The sequence below is a fragment of the Lissotriton vulgaris genome, chromosome 5, assembly GCF_964263255.1.
Source record: "Lissotriton vulgaris chromosome 5, aLisVul1.2, whole genome shotgun sequence".
Classification (NCBI taxonomy): domain Eukaryota; kingdom Metazoa; phylum Chordata; class Amphibia; order Caudata; family Salamandridae; genus Lissotriton; species Lissotriton vulgaris.
Window position 1 is genome coordinate 561156278 of NC_141693.1, and position 13483 is coordinate 561169760.

Here is a 13483-nt window from a genome sequence, read left to right on the forward strand (position 1 = left end):
CAGCCCAAATACAGGGGGAGACATCTGGGTCTGTGAGTGTTACATTGGATGACCATAGCTGGTCTAGTGTATGTCCTTTAATGTGAGTGGCAGAGGTGATGTGCTGATGGAGGTTTAGTCTGGTAAGGAGGTCAGTTAGATCTGCTGAATGTGAAGCACCTGCTGGGTCATTTGCCCAGTAGTTGAAATCACCGATGAGTAGTATCTTGGCGTGGTTAGTTGTGATGTGTGTCATCTGTTCACTAAGAAGCTGTGTAAATTGGGGCATGCTCTGGGGTGGCCTGTAGAGAATGATACAAACTAATGGGCGGCGACGGACTCTAGTTTGATCACTAGGTTGTCTACTTGCGGTAAGTCGAGGGGGTTGAGAGCAGAAAATTTGTGGTCTTGATGTATTATGGCTGCTACTCCTCCTCCAGTTTTTCCCTGGGGGCGATTTGCTTGGAGGATGTAGTAGTCGCTTGGTAAGGCAGCAAAAATGTCAGGGACGGAATCTTGTGTTAGCCAGGTTTCTGTTAGCAGGAGGATATCTGGCTTTTTAGTTGCTAGTAGGTTGTGTATTTCCAACTGGTGTTTGACCATAGATCGAGTGTTTAAATAGGTAGCTGTTAGAGGTTTTTCCTTCCTTGTAGCTTCCCTGTTGGATCTTCCCTTCAAGTGTGTGTAGTAGTGAAGTTCAGGAAAAGAAAGTCTTTCCATCAATAGTTTATTCGTGGCTATATTGACTAAGCAGCCCTGGTCTATTTGCAAATCGTTAGAGTGGAGTAGTTTAGATCATCTGTAGAGTAAGTGATGATATGGGCATGTTGGCGTGCCCCTTGCCCCGGTCGGCCGTGGACGGGCGCAGACGGGCTTGCCTTTGGCGCGCCATCAGCGCGTCCGCTGCGCTTCCGCGTTGATGGTGGCATTTGTATCCTTAGTCAGCCCCAGCCCCTCCCACTCTCCACTGATTGGCGCTCGTGGCGTTTGACCAGGAAGCGAGTGAGCCGGTGTGACGGCGGTGTCGGCGCTGCAATTTTCCTCAATTATTAAAACAGTGAGTGCAACAGAGTATATTGTGACTTTTCAATCAAGGCAAGAATATTAAAAGTATCGGACTTCGCGCTGAGATTTTCCTCAATTTCTAAAACAAGTGGGTGCAACAGAGTATATTGTCACTTTTTCAATCAAGGCAACAATATTAAGTATCAGGCTTCGCGTTGTAGGCAGGCAGTAGCCCTTTCATGAGCTGTTGTAAGGCGTTGGTGTCGAAGGTGGGGAGGTCCTCTTCAGCATCACTGATGAGGTGTCTGGTCTGCTCTGCTGGAGGTGTTGTTTGTCCCTCTGCAATGTGAAGGGAAGATGCATTTTGGCATTGTGTTGACATGTATGTTGACGCATTGTTCAAGTTTACATACAGACTGCATGACAATGTACATTGTGACTGTTTGGGAGGAGCTGACTATTTGGTGTGGGACAGTGGACATATGAACTGCATCACGGATGTGAAGTTGTACACGTACATTCTCATCCCACAGTTTCCTGCTATGTCAGATGTGATTGGCCAGTTTCTATGCACAAGCGGACCCAGTTGTGTTCTCTGTTCTGCAGTGTAAGTGTTGCACTTTGTACCACATTGTCGTCAATATGGATGTGCTGTTATTGCTATGTGTGGGCTGCATTGTGGGAGAGTTGCCCCTGCAGCTGTGATTATGCTGCCCCTTATCCCTTTGAGGCGGTGTGCCTTTGACTTATGTGCTTCTAAGGTGCTGAGATGTTTGCGACTTGGGTAATTTGTGCTCTTGGACGGTTTTTGTACTCTTGTGCATGATTTGTCTGCAGATGTATTGTTGACGTCAGGGGTTGTTTGTGCACGTGGATGTGTCAGTGTGTGACCTGCTCCTTTCCGGATGTGGTCAGCACTCAGCCACCTCAGTGTCGTGGTGTGCACAAAGTCATGATGGTTGTACTGCGGCCATGCTAATCATCATGTAGTGTCACTTGCGTTGTCAGCGGGGCTCACAAATATACGCATCTTTGCTGGGTTTCGCATGTGTGCATGTGTTGGTTGTGAGATTGCGGATGTGTGGGGTGGGACCCCTTTGAGCACATGGTGGGCAGGGGCCTACTTGGTGTTTGTATGTGTGCTGCAGTGTGCCACAGGGACATGATACAGGGTAATTCTGGGTGTGCAGTGTGCTACGCATCATTGTGCATGTGTGCCATTGTGCCCATCTCCCCCTGTCCCCCCAGTCCCTGGTCGTTAGTCACCCTGTTGATGTTATGTCAGGTCATATCGAGCTGCGTCCGGACTCCCAACTCCTTGCACCGTCTCCACACTGATGACTGTGTCCACCATTTTCTCCAGCTCCTCCTGTGGCGCAGGACTCACACCTCCAGTTGCGTTGCTGCCTTCCTGTTGGCAGCGTGTTTCTGCTTGGTTTGGCTTTTCACATCATGCCAGCGCCTCTTGACCTCCTCCATTGACCTCCTCGGCACTCCCACTGCATTCACATTGTTCACGATGGACTGCCACTTTCCCGTTTGAGTTGCCAATGACACAGTGGAGGTGACAAACATTTGTTGGTAGTGTTCTATCACTTCCATGACGATGATCCGGTTTTCCTGTGGACTGCACCCCATCTTCCTCTTCCTCTTCTCATTGGCCTTCCCCAACACCGAGGTTCCTTGCTGGTGGTCTGTGGGGCTTGTGGGGTTCGCATTGACCTCTGCACTTGGTCCGGGTGCATCCATGGTGCTATGCAGTTTTTTTTCCCTTTTCTTTTGTTCTGCTTTTATGGTGCATTTTCCCGCATGACGCGTGGGAATTGCAGGCCTGTAGCTGGTTATCGCTGACTTTTGTATCGCGATTGTCCTCATCCCAAGTTTTTTGCGTTCGTGTATCGCGTTTTTTCAGCGTCGCACTAAGTTTAACGTGGTCATTTGGTGCGCTATCGTGAGACTATCGCATGGTACCACCGTGTTGAAAATACAAAGTTAGTACAGTGTTATTTTCCCGCTGTAGACTGCGATGTAAAGAGTTGCGTTAAGCTAATTTTGCGATAAATATCACACGTTCTTGAGAATATCTCCCTCAGTTTCTTTGCTTCACACGCCCTTGTTAAGTCTGATTTAATTTTTGTTGGCCAGTGAAATTCAACTGCTGGTAAAACAAGTTGTAGCAAATGCTTTGCCTGCAAAAGGAGCAATCCGCCACTTCTTGCAGAACGAGAAATCCGCTGCCAGCCTGCTACAGAAGTGATTCAAGACTCAGATTTTTATGACTGAGCAGAAGGAAGCAGGCCCTTTAGCCAATGGCAAATGAGTCCACAGTGAAGCAATAGGACATATTCAGGGTCATTGCAGAGAAAATTTGGAATGTCCTGAGATAGCGTAATTTGATGACTCAGCTAATTCTCTCTTTTCTAGAATGTAATATACCATCTAGTCCATTGCTTCTTCTACATAAAAAGATAATGGGTCTTATTCTTAATAAATGGTATGATCTGGACCATCAGACAAGTCTTTGAATAATGCCAAGATGTATGCTCTCAAAGATGCTGACAAAGTGATGCAACATTGCTTAAAGCTACTCTCTAGTTAATCCACACTGACGGGCAAGAGCAGCATGAAGTAAGCATATGCTGGTCATAACTGGGCATTAAGAATTGGAACCTACATTGCTTATATGGCTTAATGTTTGTTGAAAGATTTTGAATTCTTGGCAGAGGCCATCAGAACAACTTAGCAGTAAGTGCAGCCACCTATTTGGCAATATTGCCCAATCTTGAACATCAGAGCATCCTACATAGTTCAGAGCATCCAGAAATCCATTCTAGAGTTGAAGAACATCCTTTAACTCACTGAACACTCTATCACTAATTGCAGGCCCTCCCATAACTCAGTCCTTCCCCCGCTCTCTAGGCCTTCCCTCTAACCCATGCCGTTGGCCAATAGATACTTTCGCCCTCGCAAGCATCCCAACTACCTCTCGGAGGATGAAACTCTAGCCCTACTCTAATCCTACAAGACCTCTCTTGAGGCCCCAGTCCTCCAGACAAGAAAGCTGATTTCTTAATTCCCACTGTCTCAATCAACACAAATAGATCGTCATCTCTCTCTAAGAGAGGAGTAAACAGCAACAACTTAACACAAATACCCCTATCCTCCCCTACTTACAACATATGCCCCAATGCTCCACTCTCTGGCCTCCTACCTAACTGCTGATCAGCAGCGAAGCATGCCTCTGACATAGCCGCACTCATCCTGAGCTAACAAACTGACCTGGCTATCCTAACCGAATCATGGCTCAACTAATCCTTGTCACCTTACCTAGATTTACTGGTCCCGCCAAATTATAACATTGTTAGGCTTGACAGACAAATAAAAAAAGGTGGAGGCGTTGCTTGCATCTACTGCTCAGACCTCCTCGTTACAGAACTCAATGCTGACCTCACTGATTCCTGCACATATCTTGCTCTCTCCATATGTAATAACGCTACTCAGTTGTGCACTCTGCACATCTTCTAACACCCCCCAGGCAAGAACAGCACATGCATCGACCACTTGATGGAAATCATCACTGCTAAGAATTCCCACAACTCCAATGACATTTTCCTCTGTAACTTTAATCTGCACTGGAATTACCCCAATGACCCTCAAGTCAATGCGGTCAAAGTCTTCCTTGCTGACCAATCACTCACTCAAGCCTGCACATTACCAACTCAAATGAAAGGCTCCACGCTAAATTCGATTATTGCAAAGGCAATAGCAGTCAGGCTTAACTCAATTGATCCATGCAACTGGTCAGACCACCACACCATTACCTTCCTAATACCTGACTTCTTCATGAAAAGGCCAGGGCAGCCTGTGAAACCGAAATGCTGTCTCAGAGACACTAAGAGCCTTGACCTCGAGAAGCTGACTGCTCATAGGGAGATTGACCTACACCCACCCCCCCCCCCCCCCCAAATCTATTTAAGGTCAACAACCTCAGGGAGCACTACAACTCAACTATGTCCAACATAATTGAAGATCTTGCCACACTAAATCTAAAAAGATGCCAAATCAAAGACAAAAACCCCTGGTTCAATGGACCCCTCAATAACGAAAGGAGAACTCTCTGGCTAACAGAAAGAAACTGGAGACAGCACCCCTCAGCCTCCCAACTAGAACTTCTTCGTCAGACCAGAAATGCATACAACAGGAACCTCCTCAAATCCAAAAAAGAACAGACCCCACAAGCTCTTTGAAATGGTCAAACACGAATCGAACAAACTAGCGAAAACCTCGAAAGAAACTACAAAATCCCTAATAACCTTTGAGGAGTTCTCCTCCTTCTTTACAGCCAAAATTAACTCCCTAGGAAACAAACCTAATTCTGCCTCAAACTTCCCACCTCCTCCTGCCGGGACCCATCTCTCTTCTCATCCCCCCCAGGCAACACCCAAAAGCCCAGCTCACTGGACCAGCTTCAAGTTATATGACGACCACCCCATCTCGAAAATTCTATTCCCCTTAAAACCTAATACCCACTTCAATGACCCACTCCCCTCCAACTGCATCCCCATTCATCATTCCCATTTGGAATGCAATAATCAATGCCTCCTTTCTACAAGGGTCCAACCCTGACTCTCTAAAAACCGGGCAAGTAATCCACATCCTAAAAAAAAACACTCTGGATCCTGCTATTTCGACCTGTATGAATTGTATGTTTAGGATCAAAACGTTGACTTTACACATTTATAGGGTACTGTTTTTATTTGGATTCTGGAACATTTCACTCTTTGTAAGAGTGTGCACCAACTATTTATGCATCTACTTACTTTACATTTGCTTATTTTCACTTGCATTGCGTCGTTGCGCCGATTGGGATCACCACTTTATTCACAAATTGTTTGACGCATAAAATAATGCAATTTTTTTTACTATTTATCAAAAGATTCTAATAAAACTGTCCATATTGAGAAATAGAACCAATCTTTCGATGGTCTAAATTACTTTATCCAAGGAAGGAACATATTCTTTGTGTCAGCTTCGATATTCAGCATCAATGCACATGTCCACGCTGACCGATAACATGAAGCTTCAGCAATGTGTGACTCTTCATGCAGAACAGCTCCCATTAACGATGCCCAACCCTGCTCTCCGAGCTGGAACCGGACTCCAAACGTCAAATGCCAGTGTGAAGCTCCACTGCAGCTCCTAACATTGCTATGTACTCAGAGAAATCTTCAGAGGGATGAACCTGGTCCCTGTATCTGGCACGCACACCATCAAGGTTAGTCTAAACTTTAGATTTTTACCCACTTTTTGGTATTTTCACTTGAAACTTTAAAAATCCATAACTTCTGTTCTACTGACTGTTTTTTTTACACTGTTGATGTCAGTTTACCTTTTGAAATGTGTCTTATTTTTCAAAATTGGTTTGGGATTTTTGTTATGTTTTCACTTTATTTCTGCTTGTGTGCTGCATACATACCTTAAACATTGCCTCTAATTAAGCCTGACTGCTTTTGTGTAAGCTACAAGAGGGTTAAGCACAGATTTAGTGACTTTGTGATTCACATTGACAAAGACTGTGTTGAATATTTGAGTGGGGCCTCCACCCTGCTCAATTAATAACTCAATTTCTTACACAAACTATAAAGTCAAATAATAAAATGATGCTTATTGAAAGTGGTGGGTAGCAGCTGTGAACAGGGGTATTTATATATGTGCATTTGTCTATTCATGTTGAAAGCTATTAGCCAAGTTAAAGCTGTCATCCGTTTTTCCCACATTACTAGTCATCAAGAACCAAAGCGATTCATGAAGTACTCTTCTTTTTATGTTGCGTCCTTTGGTTTTGAGAACTATTGTAACATTTTACACATTATGGCCCATTGCATTCTAGTAAAGGATTTAAGAAAGGAACTGCAATCCATTCTTCCTCCTCCTATTTTCTACCCTTCAAACTCTAATATCCACTGAGTCCACAAGACTATCTATCTTGGATGCTACCATCTCTAATTTGGATTGACATTACTTTTAGTTTTAGTTACCAAAAGTGCTAAATTGAGCGGTGTGGTAAAATGCCTTGATTTATGGCCTTAATGTAATCCTTCATTGAAAGAAATAAAATGTTCATATAGAGCTCTGCAATCCTTCAGATTATGAAATTGTATTTCCAGATAAAAAATGATTCTCTGATTTATGATCATTTTCGATAAAGCCAGCATATGATGCTGATATCATCACTACGTGAGAGTGTGATGATGTTACCCCAGTGCAGTTGTTAGAAATTGAGGTTTCTGGTTCGCAGAGTATACATCCTGTCCAAGCAGAAGTCACAATCGTAGTCAGAATAAGTCAGATACACAACCCAAATTAATCTGTGCTCACCCTCTGGTAGCTTGGCACAGAGCAATCAGGCGTAACCTAATGGGCAATGTGTAAAGAATTTGAGCACACTTTAGTTACAGTAACACATTGAAAACACCACAAAAAGACTCCACACCAGTTTAGAAGAATAAACCACAAGTGAACAATCAAAAGTGTGCTTGTCAGCCCCCTTGTAAACCTGACACAGCACAGTAAAATCCAATTGTTTAATCACCATATCTATGCAAAATAAACACGTAACTACAGCGTAGAAACCCGTGATTTCTAAAAGCAAAATTACATGCATGCAGAAGATGTGACTGTTACCCAATGCACCCACACAATTCACGTGTGGCTCATGAAGGAACCCGTACAGCAATTCCTAAAGTATATAGTCCACAGCAGACTATTGCAGTAGGTTAACTTGCCAGGTCAAAATGGCAGTTTACAACTGAACACACAAGCTTTGCAACGGCAGGCATAAGTCATGTTTAAAGGGCTACTGATTGGGTGGCATAATTAGTGCTGCAGGCCTACTAGTAGCATTTAATTTACAGCCCCAGGGCACATATGGTGCACTCTACTAGGGACTTATAAGTAAATTAAGTATGCCAATTGTGGATAAGCCAATGTTACCAAGTTCAGAGTACAGGGCATATGCACTTTAGCACTGGTTAGCAGTGGTAAAGTGCCCAGAGTCCTAAAGCCTAAAAAAACATAATTCAGCAAAATGAATACATTTTGAATTTGGTTCTAGAGGAATACATTATGTTGCTAACCCAATACAAAACAATTTTGTCAATTCCTGACTGAAAAATTAGAAGAAATGTATTTTGAATGAAATATGAAAATGAACAAAAATTGAAGTGGATTACGGACAGTTGTAGAAGATTTGTGATCTACTTTAGAGTAGTCGAACACATGGCTGAGATATCATTACCCTAGTAAGGATACAAGAGCCAAGCTATATTTTCACATCTCAAACTTTTCTGTGGTAGTAAGCAATAAAGCATATGCAACACAGATAATGACTATATGGTTGTTATTTAATATGGGTTAGAGGGTCTCTACCTGTCCAGTGGCTTCTGTAGCCTCAACCGCAGGATCTTCCTCTGCTGCTGCATCTTCAGGCTGGCCAGGATGAAGATCCCCCTGAATCACACAGAGTGAAAGGACAAGAGAAGTTTATGTGTGCCAAAGATGTCCTAATTCAATTGTATACCTAGTTTAATATCATGATAGGAAAATGGCGCACTGACTCCTACCGACATTTGCAAAACAAGCAGACAAAATTCACAATAATGTTATGTTGTAGGAATGATTTAAATATGGAGAATGGCGAACTCTGGGATACTGCTCCTCTTCCATTTCTGTGTATAATTGCTGTGTATACTGCCAAATTCACAAACTCCAAATTAAATTAATGGTAGCTTTACATATTCAACTTTTATTAGTAACTTTAGAAGTATTCAGCCAAACCTAAATGTAAAGATAAGCAAACAAATGCCCACTTCTTAGAGGATGCAGCAACTTGTATTACCACTAAAATCATGCCACCAAGGACAGCTTCTTAATTCTTTGTGAGGTAAACTATGAGAAAGATAAGTCAAGTGTCTACAAAACGTATTGAAGAGCTAAGATGTTCTCATCTTTACTGCCACTACCAGTGGACATACCTTAAGCACACTCAAGATTTTCGAGGGTACATGATTATACAGTTAAAATCGTGAAACAAGCTATACGTTCCACCAACTTTAAAGTTTCTTCCAACTGCTTTGATCTTCACAAATATCTTGTGTTTGCTTCACCATATAAATGAATGCACACATTTAAAAGCAACTTTGGCAAGACATTTCCAAAGTATTAAGATCAGAGTAATCCCCTTTATACTTCGATAGAAGCAGAAGATACAGTTGTTCAGAAAAGACATTCATATTCCTAATGACTGCAACTTGAAACAATCATAACCTCCGACAGTGGCTGAATGTCTTTCCTTTTAACCTTTATGGATTGTTGATAATTATTTTTAATGGTGTGTGTGTTTGAAAAAGATGTTTCATTATGATTTGACCAAACAGAGTACATATCCCTCTAAGAACAGGAGGGTATCATGTTTACAGAATTGGCGACAAGAGGAGCTCCAAACAAAAAGTCCTTGTATAAAAACTGCAATGGTCGATAATGCATCAACTTTCAAGGATTGAGGCACAATGGATTAGCATTTAAATTGGAATCAGAGCTTCAACTTTACAAGCACTAAAATTAGGAATGAACAGTTGATTACTACTAGGCAACAAGGTATTATTTTTACAAATTTTCATGAGGCAGATCTGCACTTGTTGGCACTGAAAGAATTACTGACTCCAAATAAAGGGTGTCCAAAAAAGAGGGGGGGGGTTGCTATCAGCAAAATTATATTCGTTTTGGGCCTTGATGGTGGCGCCTAGGTATTTGAGGAATGGGGGGGGGGGTATAATTATACCATGTGGGGCCAAAACAGGTGCATCCTGTGAATAATGCTAGTGGTTCCAGGGAAAGAGATTTGGATACATTCATTTTAAACCCAGAGACTCGAGAAAAGGAATCAAATTCTTCTATCAGACCCAGGAGATACGTTTTCAGGTTGGACCAAAAGCAGAGGACATCACTCTCAAATAATAACAATTTATTTGTAGATTAGCCCACCAGGAAGCCCACGATCAAGGGGTTATGCTCTATATTACAGACCAAGAATTCCAGACCCAGGACAAAGATAGAAGGCGAGAACAGGCATCCATGTCGATGCCCCTCCCTAGAAAAATCTATGGGCTCTCCAGATTGCTAACCCTGAGTTCTGTAGATGGCTGAACATGGTTAGTTTTAATATATGCCTTGATTTGAGGGTTGAGAGGTGTCCTATACAGCACTTTAAATGTATAGCAGTAGTCTAGGCAATCAATGCCTTCTCGGCACCCAAGGAGAGCTATAAGGGTATTGGTGTCTCTATCTATCTAACATATATTGAGTGTCAGTCTTATATTATCTCCTGTCTGTCTGCCATAGCTAAATCTAGCTTGTGTCTGGCAGATGAAATGAGCCCATATTCTCACTAACCTATCAGATAGAATTTGAGAAAAAAGTCAATCCATATTTAAAAGATCGATCGGGCAATAGGATTCACAGTGCTGTGTGTCTTTATTAGGCTTGAGTATCAAAACAGTATGAGATTCTGTCATATAATTAGTGATCATGCCTGCTTGGAGTAAGTAGTTAAAAACCTGGGCCAAGGCTGTAGCCAATTTGTCATGGAAGGTTTTTGTAAAATGAATTGGAGAACTCATCTGGGTCTGGGCTTTTACAGGGAAGGATTTAATAGCCATCAGAACCTCCTGTGGAAACCTTGGTTTCTCTAGAGGATGTAGTAGATGAGGTGAAAGAGATTTGAAAGGCACATCCCGCAAGTAGTCATCCTGTTTCACATTCAATGTGGGTATTGTGGTGCAAAGTGCCCAGTAATAGTCATGGAAGGCCCCTACAATGTCCTGTGTGCAGGTGAGAGTGTCCACTAAGAAGAGAACAACAGAATGGATCCTATTACGGAGTAGGAGAAGCTGAGGTTTTTAGGCTAGTAGTCAACCCACATTTTACTCTTGTCATAGTATAATTATTTGGTGTACAGCATATGCGGGTGGCGTCCCTATTTTTTTGCTCAAGTTCCTCCATAACTTTAGGTAACGCCCGGTATGATTTCTAGGAACGAGAATCATCGTATTCCATCTTAGACTTAGAGATACAGAAGTTCAAGATCAAGTCTGTGTGATGCACTGCACTTAAAAAAGTCTGAGTCATGGGAGATGAGTTTACTGTATATCTCTGCTCTGGCTGCATTCACCTAGTCGCAATGAAAGTGGAGACCTCATCATTCTCTGAAAAATAATAATCCAAGGCCTCTCCAATGGCATTTCTAATATTGGGGCCTCGAAAGGCTATATTGTTCATGTTCCAATTTGGCTGAGTGGAGGGAGTGACAGGGACCAAAGCTCAGAGCACCGTAACCAGGGCACTGGCCAATAGGACCTGGGTATCAATCCAAGTTATAGTTACCTTAGGGCACTATAAATAGCGAATACATATATATATATATATATATATTCACTGAAAAAAACATGGGTTATAGACCATATATAGTTAGGAATTAGCATTTACAAAACCTTATTTTACTCACACAAAACCATTGAAATTTCATATAAAGTTAGTTGCACTAACTATATATCGCGCACCCGCAATCCACTGCTGATCATGTCACATATTACATCATTCATGACATGGTCAGTGACATCACTGATGACATCACTGATGACATCACTGATGACATCTCAAATGACATCACTGATGACATCACTGATGACAACATCCAGTGACTGTGTGTTTCTGTAAAGTCAAAATATGTCTTTCATATTAAAGAATGAGTGGATGTATAAGTGTCTGGATGAAGGATTTAATAGGTGCATGACTGACTGTATGAGTGAGTGATTAAATGTGTCTCACTGAGTGCATGGGATAGTGACTAAACTGTCTTAATTTGTGCATCATTATGTCTGTTGTACTGTAAACTGCTGCATGTGTTGATCAGTAGCTTTATGATTAAGTATATGGGTTATTGATTGGTTTCCCAAGTATTTGTATGGGAGACTGAGTGTGTGTGTGGGTGGCTGGGAGGTGTATGACTCTGTGCATAGATGTTTGAGCAGTTGATTCACTAGATGTATGGGTTCAAAAGTGCATGTGGAAACAGCTGTATGGGCGGTTGACTGTGTGCATGAGTGTATTGGTGAGTGAATGGAAAACTCAGTGCTACATGTCAAAGTAAGTACATATGTAAAACACAGTACATGTGAGAGTTGACATATATAAATAACTGTGCATAAGAGCCAGTGAATTTGTGAGTGGCTGTATGGATCATTATGAACTTGTATCAGGGATTGTATAAGAGAGTAAATATGTGTTAGTATATGTTTGAATAAGTAAGGTGTGTATAACTGTATAGTTGAGGAAATGGAATTGTGATTGATTCTTTGCATGACTGACTAGGTGTGTGAGTAACTCCATGGATGAGTGACAGTCTGTGAGTGTCTATTTACTCTGAGTGTATCTAAGATTATATTAGAGTCTGAAGAGGTTCACCATATTATCACATTAATGATGTCATCAGTGATGTGATCAGTAATGTCAAATGAGATGTCATCAGTGATGTCATCAGTGATGTCACTGATCATGTCATGAATGATGTAATATGTGACATGATCAGCAGTGGATTGCGGGTGCGCGATATATAGTTAGTGCAACTAACTATATATGAAATTTGAATGGTTTTGTGTGAGTAAAATAAGGTTTTGTAAATGCTAATTCCTAACTATATATGGTCTATAACCCATGGTTTTTTCAGTGAATTTCAATGGTTTTTTAATAGCAAAACATTTTCATGTTTATGCACGCTGATGTGCTTTGAACGCCGCCCCCCCCCTCTTTTCTTTTAGGAGTATTCTCTCTTTGCAGATAGTGAAGGGTAGGTAACACAGGCCTTTGCCCCCGTTGTAATCCGTCGTGCCTGCTTCCCTCTCCATTTGATTGATTGTTATCCTAGCATTTATTGTTTTGGAATTGGTTCTCTTTGGTTCATTCTCTATTTACAAACAAGCACAGAGTCGCAATACTCTGTTTAGTCTTTGCAGATAGTGGAAAATCATTAAAAAAACAAAAGGAATCAAGCAAAATCAGTAGGCCACTAATGGGATCTCTTTTTGATCTCGCTAAAATAGAAACATTATGAACAACCCCTCATGAGAAATACGAAACTAGTGAGAGGAACTGAGCTCGACACCATGATGGCTGCAAGACAGCTCGGCTCCGCCGCCCACCCCACCCAAAATAACGACAAACCCTATGCAAATATTATAAATATATACAACACACCAGCAAAGTAACAGGGTAAAACGCTTTATTAAATAACTATTTACATGGCAGCCTGCTGCAACATCGATCCAAACAAGCCTTTGTATTTGGGACTCAAAATCAACAAGTAACAGGGTAAAACGTTTTATTAAATATCTATTTACATGGCAGCCTGCTGCAACATCGATCCAAACAAGCCTTTGTATTTGGA

At 41.9% G+C, this 13483-nt stretch overlaps 1 protein-coding gene across 1 annotated transcript in view; it reads right to left on the reverse strand.

Annotated features, from left to right (window-relative positions):
* SNCG (synuclein gamma) overlaps positions 1 to 13483 on the reverse strand; it is a 203124-nt gene that overhangs the window by 16257 nt on the left and 173384 nt on the right. Inside the window, exon 4 of the mRNA XM_086922021.1 lies at positions 8413 to 8493. Coding sequence (XP_086778147.1) covers positions 8413 to 8493 — 81 coding nt within the window. The remainder of the gene's footprint in view (positions 1 to 8412; positions 8494 to 13483) is intronic.